The sequence below is a fragment of the Belonocnema kinseyi genome, chromosome 10 (assembly GCF_010883055.1).
Source record: "Belonocnema kinseyi isolate 2016_QV_RU_SX_M_011 chromosome 10, B_treatae_v1, whole genome shotgun sequence".
In the NCBI taxonomy this organism is placed as follows: Eukaryota; Metazoa; Arthropoda; class Insecta; order Hymenoptera; family Cynipidae; genus Belonocnema; species Belonocnema kinseyi.
Window position 1 is genome coordinate 76,429,903 of NC_046666.1, and position 19,260 is coordinate 76,449,162.

Here is a 19,260-nt window from a genome sequence, read left to right on the forward strand (position 1 = left end):
AATACTTATAAACAAAGCTGAAAAAAAGCCTTTCTTGTTGAAAAAATTCATTATTGAAAAAACTGTCCATTATATCCTTATGAAAATAGGTACTTAAGGGTTTTTGGGATCGCTGAATACGAATCTGAACTCGGATTTTGAACATTCAAAATGGCGGATCCAATATGGCTGCCGAAAATGGGAATATTTTTGGATTTTATCTGAAAATGGATATACAGGGGTTTTTGGGGTCAGTGATCAGGAATATGAACTCTGATTTTGGAAATTTAAAATGGTGGATCCAAAATGGCGCCCGAAACTTGGAATATTTTTGGATTTTTTTCTCAAAATTGGTATACAGAGGTTTTCGGGGTCGCTGATCACGAATCTGAAATCAGACTTTGAAAATCCAAAATGACGGATACAATATGGCGGTCAAAATAATAAAGTTTTCTGGATTTTTAAAAAAAATAGTGTACAAGGATTTTTGGAGTCACTGATCACGAATCTGAATTTAGATTTTGAAAATTCAGAAAATTGGTACTAATCCATGTTTTAGGTGAGTAGGTGTATATTTTTTCAAACTTTATTATTCTAAATATTTGTCATTTTGAATACAGATTCAAGATCAGCGACCCCCCTGCCTGTGCCATCTTTCAAAAAACAATTTAGAAATATTTTGAATTTTGGCCCACCATTTTGAATGTCCAAAATCTAAGTTCAGATTCGTGATCAGTGATCCACAAAACCCCCGTATACGAATTTTCAGAAAAAAAAATGCCAAATGTTAGCCGCCATATTGGACTCACCATTTTGAATTTTCAAAATCTGAGTTCAGATTCGTAATCAGTGACCCCAAAAACCCCTATGTACCAATTTTCATGAAAACTCATTTCCCTGAAAAATGTATGTCGAAAAGGGTTAACAGACCTCTTTGGTGGAAAATTCAACTGTTTTCTTTTTTTCAATTTCGTCTTTTTGGTTTACAAAATTTAACTCTTTTCGTAGAATATTAACGTTTTGTTTAGAATTCATATTTTGTTACTGATAAATCAACTGAACTATTTTTAAGGTATAAAAATATCTGAAAATTTATATTTTTGATTCAAAGTTTATCTTTTGGGTAGAAATATTGCATCTTTCTTGGATAAAAAAGCATATCCTTTTTGTTGAAAATTTAATTTTTGTTTAAAATTCGTATTTTTGTATTGAAATTTCAATTGAAATCTTTTTGGATGAAAATTCAATAGTTTTTTTTTGAAAATTTGTCTGTTTAATTAAAAAATTCATCTGTTTTAGTAGAATTTTAATTTTTCTTGGAGAAAAAATGCAGCTGTACGGTTAAAAATTAAACAGTCTTTTTAAAAAATCATACATTTGGTTACAAATTCGAATATTTAGCAGAAAATTAACTTATTGTTTACAATTCTTATTTTGGTGTTGGAGAGTGAGCTGGAATCTTCTTTGTATGAAAATTTAATTACCTTTTGAAGTTTCTTTTCAATTTACCTGCTTTAGCAGAAATTACATCTTTATAGGATGAAAATGAAACTGTTTGGTTGAAAATTCAACAATTTTTTTGAAGTCATACTTTATAACCGAAATTCTTCTATTTTGTTGAAATTTCTAACTATTTCGTAGAAAATTTACTTTTTGTTTAAATTTAATAGGTTGGTCTTCAAAAGAGAACTAAAATCTTTTCTGGATGAAAATTTAACTGTTTTTTTTTAAATAAAGTTTTTAAAAATTAAAAACTCATCTGTTTTATACGAGATTTCATGATTCTTCAATAAATAATGCAACTGTTTGGTTGAAAATTTAACTATTTCGTAGAAAATTTACTTTTTGTTTAAAATTTATATTTTAATATTGAAAAATCAAAGGAAGTCTTTTCTGGATGAAAGACTAACTTTAAAACCAAGAATTTGCCGTTTTTTATAAAAAAAATTCTCTATTTTAGTAGAATTTTCATCTTTCTTGGATACAAATGCAACTATTTAGTAGAGAATTTATCTATTTTATTAAAAATTCATCCTTTTTTGTTGAAAAATGATCTTTTTGAATTAAAAATCCAATTTTTTCGTAGACACTTATTATTGGTTTGAAAATCATATTTCGATTTGGAAAAGTCAACGGGAATCCTTTTTGGGTGAAAATTCAACATTATTTTTAAATTTTATTTTTTTAAAGGAAAAAATGCTTTACAAGAAATTTAATCTTTTTTGGATAAAAGTATAACTATTTGGTGGAGAATTCAACAATTTTATTAAAAAGTTGTCTTTTTAGACTGAAAATTCAATGGTTTTCGTAGAAACTTATTCTAACAAAAAATCCAACTATTTTTTTGAAAATTTATCTTTGATTTAAAAATTAACCTGTTTTAGTAGAAATTTCATTTTGGTTGTGAAAATGCATTTTTTAAATTAAAAATTATTCTTCTATGCTTGAGTATTTATATCTTTAGTTAAAAATCTAACTGTTTAGTGGCAAAAGTATTTTTTTTTGTTTACACTTAATTTTTTTACTGAAAATGTAACTTTCCTCTTTTTGTTAAGATTGACATTTATAAGTTGAAAATTCGATTTTTGTAGTGAAAATTTCTCTTTTGACTTCAAGGTTCAACAAGTTAGATAAAATTTTATTTCTTTATTGTGTGAAAAATCTTTCTTTGTTGAAAATTCATCTTTTTGGTTTTAAAATTATTTTTTTTATGAATTTCATATTTTTTATTGAAATCTAAACAAGACACTTTTTGTTGGGAATTTATCTTTTTAGGTTTAAAATTCAACTATTATACAAAAAATTTAATTAATTTCTTGAAAACTTAAGTATTTTGTTAAGAAGCCATATTTTATAGTAGAAAAGACTTTTTTGTTAAAAATAAATTAATCAATTTGAAAATGTTAAAGATGTATCTGAAATAATGTTTTATTCCCTTTTTAAGAGATTTTATGTTAAAATGAATACAAGCTTAAAATTCTGGTACATATTTGAATTTTAATGATCAAGGAAAATGAAAAATTAGTCAAATGAAAACAAGAGAATTTTGAAAATGAATATTCGCTTCCTCCGAGAGGAAACACTGATGATTTTTAATTTTGAAATCGAGGAGTCATTTCTATCCTGTCGAAATAAAGTTTTAAAATCTACAGGGTGCTGATTCGGCGGACAATTTCAAAATCCCGGTCAAGTATTTCAACTTTCCCGGTCAACTAAAAGTAAAATTCATATTTGTCGCAAAACACAAACATTTATTTTAAATCATAACTTTCATTCTAATCATTCTTTAACACAAATAAGAAAAAATTGCAATCTAAATGAATTTTCAAATAAAATTTTGAACGTTCAACTGGAATAGTGGAATTTTAAACCAAAACAATGAATTTTCAAATAAAATGATGAACATTTAACTGAAATACTTGAATTTTTAACGAAAAAGATTAATTTTTAAACAGTAAGATTAATTTTCTATAAAAAATACAAGATTTAAACAAAATCCATGAATTTTATCGAAATAGTTAAGTTTTCAATCAAAGACAAATTTTTAACGAAATAGTTTTAACTATTTTTAACAAAATAGTCATTAGTTTTAACAAACTAATGAATTCTCATTTTAACTGATGAATTTTTAACTAAAAAGATTAATTTTCAACTAAAATAGTCGAATTTAAACAAATTGAGTTTTCAACCACAACAATGAATCTTTGACTGAAATTATAGAATATTCAATTGGAATAATATTTTCATTCTCAGTTCAGAAAGAAAAATTATTTTCAACCAAAAAAGAAACAAATTTTCTATTAAAGAGTTTATTTTTTTTAACAAGTAAAATTATTTCTAACCTGAACGAGGAATTTTCTACTAAAATTAGAAATATTTAACTGGAATACTTAAATTTAAATTTTGAATCAAAATAATAGTCTTTCAAAACAAAATACGCGAACTTTTAAAGAAAATAAATCAATTTAACAAAAGGCATCTTCATATCCAAATTGTTAAATTTTGAATTAGAAAAAATTAATTTTCTACTCAATATGGAACGGTTAAATTTTCAGTTGAAAAAATTAAATGTCAATCAAACTGATAAGCTTTCAACTGAAATACTGAAATGATGAATCTTAACTGGAATAGTTGAATTTTATAACTACCAAAAAGATGAATTTCAATCAATAAGATTAATTTTCTAGAACAAAATACCAATTTCCCACAAATTAAATGATTTTTTTCAAAAAAATAGTTTAATTTTTGAATAAAAAATATCAATTTTCAATCAAATAGTTGAACCGTCATACAAAAAAGATAAGGGCTTCAACCAAAAATCAAATAGTTTAATTTTTCGTTAAAAAACTAATTCTTAACAAAAAAATGGATTTTCAGACAAATATTTTTTAATTTTTTAATTCTTAGTTGTAAAAATTAGTTTTAACAAAGTAGTTACATTTTTAAAAATAGATGAATTTTTCATTAAAATTATCAATTAGCCAACACAAAAGTTAATTTTTAACAAAAGAGTTCAGCTTTTAACCGCAAGTAGTTGATTTTCCATGAAGAAAAGATAAATTCCCGACGAAAATGGCAAAAAAATTATATTATAAATGAGAAATATTTCCTCTTCGAAACACTACTTCTACTCTAAAAACTACTTCAAGTACTTTCATTTTCTACAATTTCGAAGAAAGAACTTTTAAATTGTGACGAATTTTGACTTGAGACAGGGATTTTTTAAACTCCTTTCTTCTAAATCCCAGTTTCTATTCTTAAAAAAAAATCCCGTTCCATGTCAAAAATTCCATGTTCCAAATGAAATAATATTTCTTTACCAAAACTCCCTATCCTATAATAAAAACGATAATTATTTCCACCCATATGTCCTGCAACTGTGGATAAAGTAGAAATCACTTTCCAAAATTGGCCAAAATTATGAAGTGAAGAATTCCTGAAAATAAAATCAAGAATCTAACGACCAAATCGTTAGATTCTTGATTTTATTTTCAGGAATTCTTCACATCAACTTGATTATTGGACGTAAAAAAAGGGTTTTAAGTTAGATTTTTATCTGATTTAAATACCATAAATTCCAAAAATTATGAAAATAATGAAAAACAGAATTTTGCTGTGATCAGAAGTAAATTCCCGGCTTTTAAAATTAAATTCCCGGTCAATTTCCGATTTTTTCCCGGTCAAGTCATTTTTCCCTGGTCTATTTTTCAAAATTTATCAATACTTACTTGTCGGAAAGATAATTCAAATTATTCCCAGTCTGATGATTGGTGAAAGAGCCGCTCTCAATAGTCTCCAGACTCACGACACTATTTATGTCGGTCATTTCGCTGAGATCGCCTTGCCCGCTGGGAGACATCGGGCTATTTTGGCTATCGCTTCTAGTGAAGTATACCTGAGGTTTAGTTTGATTCTGCTGCGAGATTGCGGCCACCGCTATAACAGGCATTCCTGGCTTCAGCATGTCGCAATCTCTAGCGACGGACAGTGCGGTCAGCATATTGTCGCCAGTAACCATAACAATTTTGATACAGGCTGCATTTAACGCGGAGATCACAGGCATTGTTTCGGGTTTCAGTCGATTCTCAAGTATCACGAAGCCCAGGAAAGTCAAGTCAGCTTCGACGACTTCTCGAACAACTCGCTGGACCTTGGCGTACGTCAGACGGTTTAGGGACCTGTGCGCTAGAGCAATCACTCGGTATCCTTCGGAAGTGTACTCTTGCAGAACACTGTTGAAATCTGGCGGTACTGGAAAAGAATTTGAAAATAATTATTTCAATTTAAACTTGGTTTTCGGATCGGTTAAGAACTTAGATCAGATGTGGCGGGGCCTTTTTTCTATAGGGACATAGTATAATAATATTATATTACGTCCAAATTGAACATAAATAATCAATCATATTGTCAAAGATTTCAGAAAAATTTCAAAGACTGCACAAAGACTTCAATGATTACCCAAAGATTTCCAATAGATTCGAAAGATTTCACAAAGACTTTTATTATTTCACAAAGATTTCAGGTACATTTCAAAGATTGAGCAAAGATTTCAGATAGATTTCAAAGATTGAACAAAGATTTCGGATAGATTTGAAAGATTACACCAAGATTTCAGATATATTTCAAAGATTAAACAAATATTTCGAAAAGATTTCACAACGATTTCACAAAGATTTTAATGATTTCCCAAAGAATTAGAAGATTTCACACAAAAATCAGATAGATTTCAAAGATTGGACACAGATTTTCAAGATTTCCTGATGACTTCACAAAGATTTAGATGATTTTCAAAAGATTTCACAATGACTTCAAATATTTCGCAAAGATTTCATAAAGATTTTAATAATTTTACAAAGAATTCAAAGATTTTAACAAAGATTTCACAATGACTTCAAATATTTCGCAAAGATTTCATAAAGATTTTAAAGATTCTACAAAGAATTCAAAGATTTCTCAATTATTTAAAAAATTTCACAAAGACTTCTATTATTTCGCAAAGATTTCAGACAGATTTCAAAGATTGAACAAAGACTTTTATTATTTCACAAAGATTTCAGGTAGATTTCAAGATTGAACAAATATTTCACAAAGATTTCAAAGATTGAACAAAGAATTCACAAAGACTTCTATTATTTCACAAAGATTTCAGGTAGATTTCAAAGATTTCACAAAGATTTCAGGTATATTTCAAAGATTAAACAAAGATTTCGCAAAGATTTTAATGATTTCACAAAGAATTAAAAGAATTCACACAAAAATCAAATAGATTTCAAAGATTGGACAAAGATTTTAATGATTTCCTGATGACTTGACAAAGATTTAAATGATTTTCCAAAGATTTCACAATGAATTCAAATATTTCACAAAGATTTCAGATAGATTTCAAAGATTGAACAAAGAATTTTACTATTTCACAAAGATTACACAAAGATTTCGCAAAGATTTCAAATATTTCGGAAGGATTTCAGCCAGATTAAAAATATTTCACAAAGATAACAGATGTATTTGAAAGATTTCTTTATGATTTCACGCAATATTACTAAATATTTCAAATATTTTGAAATATTTAGACAAAATTGCAATGATTTAACGAGTATTTCATAAATATTTCACAAATATTTCACAAATATTTCAGATAGATTACAAAGAGAAAAAGATTTCAATGACTTCCTAAAGATTTCAAAGAGATTGAAATAATTTAATAAAAATTACGCAATGTTTCAAATATTTTGCCAAGATTTCACGAAAATTAAAATAACGTCACAAATAGTACTAAATATTTTTCAACGATTTTCAAAGATTTGACAAAATTGCAATGATTTCCCGAAGATTTCATAAAGATTTCGCAAAGCTTTCAGATAGATTACAAAGAGATGAAGATTTCAATGACTTTTGATCGATTTCCCGGTTTTTTTTCCGGTTCTCAAACATTTTTCACGTACCAAATGGAAGATACTAAAACTTTTCAATTAAACAATGTTAAATGAAATGTAAATAAGCTGCAAAATTTAGAACTTTTATCAATTATAGAGTTCAAAGATTCAGATTAAGTTCTAAAAATATAAATCCACGTTAACATTTTCAATAGTCTAAATTAAAGAATCAAGTAATCAACTTGAAAAATGGTCAAAATTATATTATTTTAAGTAATTTTAAGTTAGACACATTAAAAATTGAATTAAAATTGAATTACAATTGTATTTTAAAATCTTTAGAAATCTAGAAGTGGTTTTAAATTTTTCCAAATTCAAAATAATTTTAGAATTTTTTTCGGGACTTTTAAATAAATTTCAAAATGAATTGAATTTTTTCTATAACTTTTAGAAAATCCTGCAAATTAAAAAAATTTAAGTTGAATTTATAAATGACAGTAAAACACTTATTATATGTAAAAATATTAGGGTAATTCTAAGAGATATTTAGCAGTTTTAAAAAGATTCAAATTAAATTTAGAACTTGTAATATTTTCAAATACTTACAGCCGAATTTAAAATAAAATGTAGATTTTTGCAGATTCCAAACAAAAAATTAAAATTTTTTTAATAATTGTGAAAGACTTAAAAAGAATAAAAAATGTTCTTAAGATTCTTAGGAAAATTGAAAATGATTTTTCACTTTGAAAAATTATGGAAGATTTTAAGTTTTTTTTTTAATTTGCAGTATTTTCAAAAATTGTAAGAAAATTTCGATTAATTTTAAAATATATTTAGAAGTTCTGAAAAAAAATTTTTAAGCACTTCGTTTAAATTACTTGAAATGATTTCAAGTTTTTAATTAATTTTGAATCTTTTCAAAACTTCTAAATATCTCTTAAAATTACTCAAAACTCTGAATTAAAAATATATTATTGATAAATCATGAAAATTTCTATTTAAAAATGAAATTATTGGAATAAATAATATATTAATTCAATTCTTATTAAAACTTTCGAATTGAAACAGTTAGAATCTGCAAATTCTCAAATATTGAACGGATTTAGAATTGTTTTGCCAAATCAATTATTGTTCAGTTTTTTATATCTTAAGTACAGATCCAATTTCAAAATAATTTATTCATTTACATTTAGAGATGTTCCGGTTCGGCGGCCACCTTGTTTTTTATTTAAAAAATCTTCGATTTTAAAAATTTCTAATTTTTTAAGCCTTTAAAACTGCATTTCAAAATTCTTTAAATTAAAATATATGCTTTTAAAAATTAAAAATCTAAATTGAAAATTTTTAGAGTGAAAGATTTTCGAATTGAGCATTCTAAATTGAATGATATAATAATTTCCCGGTTTTCCCCGGTCTTAAAATTCCCGGTTTCCAGGTTTCCCGTTTCAGCGGCCACGCTGCCACCTGCTTATTTAAAACAGGTTTAAATAATTTCACCAAAATTACGAAATGTTTCGAATATTTCGCAGAGATTTCCAAATATTTCATAAAGATTTAAATAATTTCATAAATATTACCAAATATTTTTAATATTTCGCAAAGATTTCCAAATATTTCATAAAGATTTAAAGAATTTCATAAATATTACCAAATATTTTTAATATTTCGCAAAGATTTCCAAATATTTCATAAAGATTTAAAGAATTTCATAAATATTACCAAATATTTTAAATATTTCGAAAAGATTTTACAAAATTGCAATGATTTCCCGAAGATTTCATAAAGATTTCGCAGATTTGAGATAGATTACAAAGAGATAAAAATTTCAATGACTTCCCAAATATTTCAAAGAGATTTAAACAATTTCACAAATATTATGAAATATTTTAAATATTTCACGAAGAGTTTCAAATATTTTACAAAGAGTTGAGAAAGGTGGCAATGATATCTCTAAGATTTTATAAAGGTTTCGAAAAGATTTCGGATAGTTTTGAAAGATTTCAGAAAGACTTCTATTATTTTACAAAGATTCTACATCGACTTCAAAGATTAAACAAAGCAAGAAAAAATTTAAAGTTTTCCAGTTCCAAAGATCCGATGAATTTAATCATTCGACTTTAGAAAGGAAGAAATCAATACTTTGCCCCTTGTAATCCTAGGGCTCCGCCGCTTCTTAGATCACTCTCGAAGACTCAGATAGAGTCTCCAAGTTGATGCCTTGGCACGCTCGAATGCAAAACTAAATTAGCTTTAGCGAATGCGTTCGAGGGAGCGAAATAGGTGTGCCTCATTCTCATCATAACAAAAAAATGCGTACCAAAATGCGTCGACGATTGCATTCAAGCATGCCAGGGCCTATTAGTATACTGTTTTAAACAACTTACTGGATTCCGGTTTCGAGAGACTAAATATCATTTCTGGACTGCCTTTGCAGTAGAGATCATAATGATTGGCTCCTAGTGTCCTAGTGATGACACTCATGCGCTGGAGACTCGACGTGAAGGGGAACTGTCTAACGATACCAATTTCTAATCCCTGTTCAGCCAAGTCCACTGTGGAGTCAGTGAAAGCACTGTCCATATTAGTCAATGAGACATTCTCCGCCACTTCAGAATTGGCAGAGTTCTGCCTCATGGGTGAGACCGGCACTTCACTCAAGGATTTCTCAAGCAAATTAGATCCTGCTGGCGGACGAACAACTGTTGGGAAAAGCATGGAAAACTTGGTAGTGTCTGACACGTCAGGCTCTTCTAGCGTCCAGCCGGTGGATTCAAACATCTTCAAATCGAGTGGATCGCCCGCTAGTTGTCCGTCGATAATCGTGATTCCATGACAAGTCACCATTCCGATAAGTACATCATTCAACGGTAAAGTTGTTATATCTTTCACTGGATGTTGGAACTTCCTGGAAGATATGGGGACCACACCCCACATGTCTAAGCCATCTTCGGTTAAAGTACCAGTTTTGTCAAAGCAGACACAGTCAAGCGAACCTGACACGTTGATCGTTCGAGGACTAGTGCAGTAGATTCGATTTTTTTCTAATCGACTCTGAGCCACCAAACGTCCCACCGTCATGGCAGCAGGCAAAGCTGGAGGTACGACGATTGTGATGAGATCCAGGGCTTCTAGTGTTATGTCTCTAACGGGAACCCCTCGCATGGATTTAGTTATAATCGTGTAAATCACTCCCATACTAGCGATGCAGGCGAGCATCTCTACGAATTTGTAGGAGTCCTGTTCGAACTTGAAGTCCACTGGTGGTGGGTAGAGAATCGACCTCACCAATCCACCTTTACTGGTGTTGAATCCTGTCCTTATAACTACTGCTAGGACCTGTAAAGGAATTTTTAACTTAGCAGGCCTCACAGACCGGTCCCTATATCAGGACGGTCGTTTTAATCGAAGAAATAAATTCCCGGTCGCAAAAATTGTTCACGGTTAATGAAATTTAAAAAATCGAACACTAAAGCTAAAAATGTTCCATTTGAAGTAATAAAAATTAATCTGCGAATGAAAAAAATCAAAGTGGAACTATTGAATTTTTTGAAGTTTTAAAATTGAAGATTAAAAGTTTTTAAATTCTAAAATGTTGTATTAAAATTCTCAATAACATATACGTATAAAATCAACCAATGAACTTTAAAATTTTAAAAACTATATTATTTTAAGGAACTTTAAGCTTAACGTTAAAATTGAAAAATTGAAATTTTTTAACTGAACACGTCTTAAATTAGAAGATCAATTATTTTCATTTTAAATGGTTTAAACATCTTGAAAAGCTTACAATTTTATTTCAAAATCTTGAGAAATCTAGAAGCTGTTCTAAATTTTTTTCAGATTTTACATTAATTTTGAAACTTTTTCAGAACTTCTAAATATCTTTTAAAATTAATTGAATTTTTCCTACAATTTTTAGGAAATCCTGAAAATTTAAAAAAATTTCCTAAAAATTTTGATGCATAAATAACAATTGCACATTTAATATTTGTAGAAGAAATTTGAGTAATTTTTAAGAGATATTTCGAAATTTTGAAAAGATTCAAAATTAATTTAAAACTGGAAATGATAGCCTAATTTAAAACAAAATTTTCATTTTTTTAGATTTCAAACAAGAAATTTAGAAACTTTTAAAGAATTTTGAAAGGATTCAAAAAGAATCCGGAAGATTTTAAGGGAAGGTTCTAGTGTAAAAAAAACAATTTTTGCATAAATATACTTAAAAACATCTAAAAAATGTTCTCTTAAAATTTTAGAACGAAATGTTTAGCGATTTCTAAGTTACACAGTTTTTACTGACGCAGATATAAACAGATGAATATTGGTTTTGTAAACTTTAAACGCATTTTTCTCAAAACTGCATTTTTCAAAATGGCCCATATCATAACTTCGAAAGTAACTAACTTATTCAGCTGAAATTTTGTGGAGACTATATTTATAATATTTTACACCAAGTAGACATAAATACGGAAAAAATTAATTGTTTAAAACCCTTTTTTAATAATAAAAAGACTAAACAAATTAAGTTGATTTTTTCTTAAACTGCATAATTTTTTCAAACAAAATTTTAAAAAATGTGTTATGTTCACTTGGTATAAAAAAAGATACTTAACAAACTACTATTCGTTTTTTTTGTTTTCTATTTGAATAAAAAACGTGTTAATGTGGGCCAAAAAAAATGGCTCTTGCGCGAGCACCTGCACCGCCGCCATATTGGATAGAAAAAAAATATTTTTATGTTCTCAAAATGTGTAATTAACTATTCTTAAAATTTTGAAATTATCAAATAAATGCAACTATTAAAAAAAATCTTTAACAATTTTCTGCTTTACACTAGGATCTCTCCTAAAGGTAAGTTATTAAAATTTGCATGGTAGTTTTGAATCTTTTCAACGATTCCAGGCTTTCTGTGTCAAACAATTCAGTTTCAAGTTATTTATTTTTAAATATTTTATTCCAATTTACTAGTCTCGAATGAACAGTAAAATATTACTAAATATCCAATAATTATTTTTTTTCTTAATTTAAACATTTCAAATTGAATGGGTTAAAAATGGAACACTTTAGACTGAACCAATATTTTAAATTTAATGAAAGCCTTTAATTACGAACATATTATTATTATGAAGTTATTTTTAAGTTGAAAATAGTTTATAAAGTTTCAATCAGACGTTCATAGTTTTTTAACGACTAAGAGTTTCAAATTAAAACCGTTTATTTTTAACGTTAAAATCTGCAAATTCTTCAATTTTGAACTGATTAAAAAACGTTTTGTCAAATCAATTATTGTTTACTTTTTAATACCTAAAGCACAGATACATAACAAATTTGTATTTATTTTTCGTTATTTATTAAATAAAAATGGTTTTTATCAATAATTTTCAACTTTAAACGATCGAAAATGGAGTTCTATACTAAAAATATGTAAAACTCCCAGTCAAAAAAAAATTCACTATCATTTTCCGGTTTTTGCGGGTCTCAACAAATTCCCGGTCATTTCCCGGTCCAGCAGCCACCCTGCTATATTCCCTGTACTTTCAAGATTTGGAGCCTATGGTACCCTTTGAGCAGCCTATAATATAACTTTTAATAATGTCACTTTTCTTTTAATAAATTAACTATATAATATACCTATTACTGAATTGTCTTGAATTCTTTTGAAATATTTCAGGGTATTTTTAAAGATTCCGAGAAATTTTTAATAGATTTCAATGGTTTGAAGATATTTTTAATATGCTAGCGTATTTTTAAAACTTCTAAGGCATTTTCAAGAGCTTTCAATTTGAAATATTTTAAGAAACTTTAAAATATTCCAAGAAATGATTAATTAATTTCCATGGATTTCAAAGCGATTGAAATAAATTAGGATAATGCATTTTGTAGAATTTTAGAAGGTATTGGGAATTGTTAAACTGCGATGCGCTATCTGGTGGCAAAAATCGGAACTAGAAAGAATAGGATGATTTTAAAGATGGATTTTAATTTATGTATAAAATTGTTTTTTCGTTTTTGGTTGTAAAGTTCGAAGAAATTATTACGAACTTAAACTAAGTTTTCATCGAAAACAAAGTGTTTCATATGAAATTTACATCTTATGTAATGAAAAAATAAACTTTTGACAGAAATGTTTTTCTAAAAAAACAACTATTGTTTTATTTATTCTGATTTTTGAAATATTATAAACTTCAATAAACTTCTTTCGAAGCAAAAATGAACTCAAAGTTATATTTTATTAATTTATACATGAAATATTAAAGAACTAAAAAATCTGACCTAAGTGTTAGGTTAGAATTCGCGTTTCCATTTAAATCGTTTATTATTCATATTCCTTGTATACTGGGAATACAAAATACAAAATGTTTTTTACTGTTTCAGATGGAAACTCGATTTAAAAAGGTTTTAAATTGAATCAAGATTCATTTTTAGTATTCAATAATAGTTTTAAACTTTATAAAACAATTATAAAAACAATTTTATGTACCAATTAAAATGTATCTTTAAAATGCTACCTACTCCTTCTAGTTCCCGTTTTCGGCCCCAGAGGGCGAAATGGTCGACTATAATTTCCAATGGAACGATTTTAAAAAAACTCTAAGGTATTATAATATTTTTAAATATACACAGGATTTTATAATATTTCCGAGGATTTCAATGATTTTAAGGGATTTTAAAGGTCTTAAGGTATTTTTAATACATTTTACAGGATTTCAGGAAATATCATATAATTTCATGGGATTTTATAATATTTTAGTTGATCTTAAAGAATTTATTCACGAGAAGTAAGGTATTTGGCAGGGTTTCAAAGGATTTAAAATATTTTACAGAAAGTAGACAGATTCCAAACAATTTTTTTTTTAATGAATTTAATTAATTTGAAGGGATTTCAAGCCTGTTGAAATATTTTAGGATAAAGATTTTTCTAGTATTTCGGGAGACATGGAACTATTTTGCAGGACGTATGAGGCTTTAAAATATTTAAAAAGATTTCACGTTATTTTATAAGGATTCCGAGGATTCAAATGATTATAAGGGGTTTTTGAAAGCTCTCAAGGTATTTTAATCAATTTTCCAGAATATAGTATATTTCATAGGGTTTCAAAGATTTAAAATTAGTTTTTCGAATTCACCCAGAATTCTTATTAATTTATCCTGAATTTTTTTTAATTTTGCGAAATTCTTTTGAATTTTTCAAATTCAATTCAATTCTTCTAAATTAACTCAATACAATGGAGTTTTTGACTTTACTAAAATTTTTATTTATTTTATCGTGAGAATAAATTGATCAAATGCTCAAAAGATTTTGAATATTTTAAGGTATTTTCGCAAGTAACTTGGGATTTTAAAGAGCTTTAAAATTTTTTTAAGGATTTGAAATATTTTAAAGGTATCGAAATATTTTGGGTTACTTGAAAATATTACAAGTAATTTTTCATTGATTTCAACAATTTAATGAGGTTTCAAAGGATTTTAAATATTTTCTCAAAATTTTAAAGATTCTAAGGTATTTTCAAGAGATTAAAACAATTTCAAGGTGTTTGCCAGGGTTTAAAACCAAAAATTGCATGCGGTTGTAAACAATCTCCAAGAATTTCGGAAGATATAGAATTATTTTACAGGGACCGTACGGTTTTAAGATATTTTAAAAGATTTTCAAGGATTTCAAAGCTTGTATGAGGTTTTAAAAACTCTAAATATATTTAAATAAATTTTCCAAGATTTCAGAAAGTATAATAAAATTTCATGAGATTTTATAATATTTTTAATAGATTTCAAAAAAATTCGTCCTGAATTATTATTAATTTATTCTGAATTCTTCTAAATTCACTCTGTTCGACTCAATTAAATGGATTTTAAAAAATTTTGGTTCGAAGTCTTTGAAACTCATCTTATATTCTTAGGCATTTCATCAAATTCTTTTAAATTCTCTTTAATTGATCGAAATTCATTTCAAACTCACTCAGTTCACTCAATTTTTTCATATTTTCTTGTTTTGAATTAAATTCATTTTTTATTGTTGTCTGTTAATTCGGTTTAATTTTTTATTAATTTTATCGAATTCTTCTCCTTTCCCTTAAATTCCTCTAAATCCACACAAAGTTTACTGAAATAAATGGATTGTTTTTTTATTTTCCAAATAATTTGAATTTTTTTGAGTCACTATTTTGTCAGGAATTAGTATGGTTTAAAATATTTGAACCGATTTGAAATTATTTTTTGAAATTCACCTCGAATTCTTATCAATCTATCCTGAAGTCTTTGTAATACTTTGCAATTCTCTTGATTTTTTTTTTAATTCAGTTGAATTCTTCTAAATTGACTCAATTCTAGTTAATTCAATGGATTTTTTTCGAATTTTTAAAGGTTTTTATTTAATTTATTCTGAAGTCTTTTAGCCTCACCTTGAATTCTTAGACATTGCATCAAATTCTTTTCAATTCCTCTAAGCTCATTTCAAAGTTCCCTGAATTCAATTAAGTTTTTTCATATTTTTAAATTGCTTTGAAATTCATTAAAATTTTTTATAATTCACCTTGATTTTCTATGAATTTCATAGAATCTTTTTTGTTTTCTTTAAATTCCTGTAAGTTTATTCCAATTTTACGGAAATCAATAGAATTTTTTTGAATTTAACTTGAATTGTTTTGAACTCTGAATTTGTTACCCTTTGAGTGCGAAAAAAGTACCCTATGCGCATGACAAAAAGTACCATTGGGTCCCTACATTTTATGAGGCCTGAATTAGTCAACCATCCGACCCTACATTATAATGGAGATTTTAAAAATTACCCTTTCAGATCCGAAGTATCTAGTTTGGATGACCTTCGTGCCACAATAAAGTGTGTGTCTGGCGTGTTCTTTGGTATCGTACATAATTTCGTTCGAGGAAGGAATGGGAGTTTTTGTGACGGGAACTGATTCTCCCGTGAGCATTGATTCATTCAGAATGCAATTTCCGGTAAGAAGAACCGCATCGCAGGGCATCAGACAACCATGAGAGGGAATGACTAATATATCTCCAACGACTATACGCTCTGCAGGTACTGTTGAAGTTTGACCTTGTGCTCGGTCACGCAGCACTGTGGCCACATCGGAAGACGCAACTGTTGTCCGTAAATTATGTTGATTCTGAAATATAAGCAAAATAATAATTAAACCAAGACAATATTTTTTCACTCAAGGGGATTTGTCTTTTTTCCTCAAGCTAGGACAATTGAACCATCCGAGTTTGGGCAGGGTGGCGATTCGACAGACGATTTAAAATTCCTGGTCATTTCCGGGTCAAGTAAAAGTAACATATTCATGCATTTCGTTAAACGCAAACATTTATTTTAATTCATGAAGTTCATTCTAAGCATTTTTTCTCAGAACAGAGCAAAAATGGCAAATAAATGAATTTTGAAACAAATATTTAAATAATGCTTTAAAAAATATAAATTTGTAAAAAAATGGAATAGTTAAATTTGAAACCAAAAAGATGATGTTTTAACTAAAAAAAAAAAACAAACAATAAATCAGCTGAAAAAATTAAATTTTCAACAACAAAAAATTAATTTTGAACTATTTCCAACAGAAAAAACTAGCTTTAAAAAGAATACTTACATTGTCAATTTAATTTCTACGAAAAAGATGAATTTTAAACTAAAAAAGAAAATTTTTTATCCAAAAATTGAATAATTAAATTTTTAGTCAAAAGATGAATGTTCAACCAAGAAGATGAATTTTAAACTAAAATTATGGAATATTCAACTGGAATAATATTTAGATTTAGTTCAAATAAATAATAATTTTCAACCAAAGTAGAAACAAATTTTCAACAAAATAGTCAAATTTCAGGCAAAAAATTCCTTTTCATCCAATGAAAAAAGAACTTTTTAATCAAAAAGAAGAATTTTTAAACAAGAAGATTAACTTGCAAAGAAAAAGTCTTCTACATAGAAATGGATTTTGAACAAAATATGTGGAGTTTCAACGAAATAGTTTATTTTTCAATTAAAAAAGACAATTTTTCATCCAAATTGTTGAATTTTAAACAAGAAGAGATCAATTTTCAAACAAAAATGGACATTTAAATTTTCAGTTGAAGGAATTTAATTTAAGATCAAACTGACGAATTTTTTTATTAAAATGTGGAATCTTCAGCTGTAATAGTTAAATTTTATTTCAAAAAGATGAATTTTCCACAAAAAAGCCGAATTTATCACAAAGTACATAAATTTTCAAGCAACTCATTTCATTTCTAAATAAAAAATATCCATTTTGAACCAAATAGTCGAATTTTAATCCAAAGTTACATTTTCAACTAAAATTACCCTTATGAAAAATAAATATTAGTAATTATTAGATATAATACTCACCAATACTTCCTTTTTACAAGGGTGGAATGGTTAAATTTTCTGTCATAAATCTAATTCTTAAAAAAAAACGGATTTTCAGAAAAATAGTTACATTTTCTGCTGAAATAGTTGAATTTTTAGTTTAAAAAATGAATTTTCCATTAAAATGGTTAATCTTTAAACAAAAAATCATTTTTAACCAAAGATTTTAATCTTTATCCAAGCAGTTGAATTTCTAACTAAAGGAAAATGAATTCGCTACGAACAATGTGACGAAATTTTGTATTATTATTCAGCAATATTTCTTTTTTGAAATACTACTTCTACCCTTAAAACTACTTGAAGATCTTTCTTTGTTTAAAATTTAGAAGAGGGCACTTTCAAATTGTGACAAATTTTTGGAACGCAAATTCTTTTAAATTGCTTTCTTTTTCTAAATCCTAATTATAATAAATTTTAAAATTTTAAGCGAAAAAATCGAACAGCAAAAAAATGCAAAAAGTTCTTGTTATGGTGGAAAATAATAAAAATTCAATAATAAATTATGATTTAATTAGAGTAAACTGAAATAATCTAAGATCTAAAAACCGTAAATAAGTAAATAGATCAGTCACCTAATAAACACACTCGTTTGTCCTACGAATGTATAGATGAATTAGAAATCATTTTTCTAAACTGACCAAAATTATTAAAATAATGAAAACTTGCATTTTTCGGTTATCAGAAGTAAATTCACGGTGTTTTAATTAAATTCTCGATGCTTTCCCCGTTTCCCGGTTAATTCGTCACCCTGGTAGTGTATTAAAAAGGTACCACTTACTCGACGAGTTTGTAAAACAGCCATGCTGACACCAAAACCTGACATTGTGAGGATGACCATCGCATAATAAACATAGTCATCCGCAATCCAAAGACAAAAACTAAAAAGTTGGAAGACGTAGAATGGGTTCAGAACTTCCAGACATAGCAAGGTCAAAATTCCTTTGACTGGTATAACTATCTCATTGTTGCCATAAACAATGCGTCTGTAAAATAAATCATTAATTTATTAATTCAGGGTGTTTACTCAAATTCTTAAGAAAAAAATTCCTTGGCTATGCCAGGTTTTCCAGGTATAATTTTTCGCCATTTATTACAAATAATATTCTTTTTAGTTTCTAGGAATTTAATTTCGTATTACAAGACATTTCTAAATATTTTAGCAAGATAAAATTAATAAATAATGCTGAAAACATAATTAATCATTTCTCGATTTTGTTCATGAATTTAAATAAAAATTCAAACACATTTTTATTTTATCTGCTTCTACTGAAAATTTAGTGCATATATAGGTACAATAAAGTACTATATTAAAAATAATTGAAACCACCACTTAACTTTTCAAGTAGAAATTTTGATTTTCAAAAAGATAAATGAATTTTCAACCAAAAGGATTAATTTTCTACCAAAAAGACGATGTTTCAAAATAAAAAAAAAACATTAATTCTCAATCAAAGAGTTAATTTTCAACTGCAAAGGATCAATTTTCAAAGAAATATCTCAATTTTTAACTAAAAAATATCAGTTTTCAAACAA

At 27.1% G+C, this 19,260-nt stretch overlaps 1 protein-coding gene across 2 annotated transcripts in view; it reads right to left on the reverse strand.

The window, feature by feature from the left end:
• Nucleotides 1-19,260, reverse strand: part of LOC117181486 (probable cation-transporting ATPase 13A3) — a 58,828-nt gene that overhangs the window by 7,065 nt on the left and 32,503 nt on the right. For both annotated transcript variants that reach the window (XM_033374194.1, XM_033374193.1), the window contains exons 6-9: nt 18,506-18,710; nt 16,139-16,477; nt 9,737-10,688; nt 5,208-5,730 (exon numbers count right to left, since the gene is read on the reverse strand). In XM_033374194.1, the coding sequence (XP_033230085.1) occupies nt 5,208-5,730; nt 9,737-10,688; nt 16,139-16,477; nt 18,506-18,710 (2,019 nt within the window). The remainder of the gene's footprint in view (nt 1-5,207; nt 5,731-9,736; nt 10,689-16,138; nt 16,478-18,505; nt 18,711-19,260) is intronic.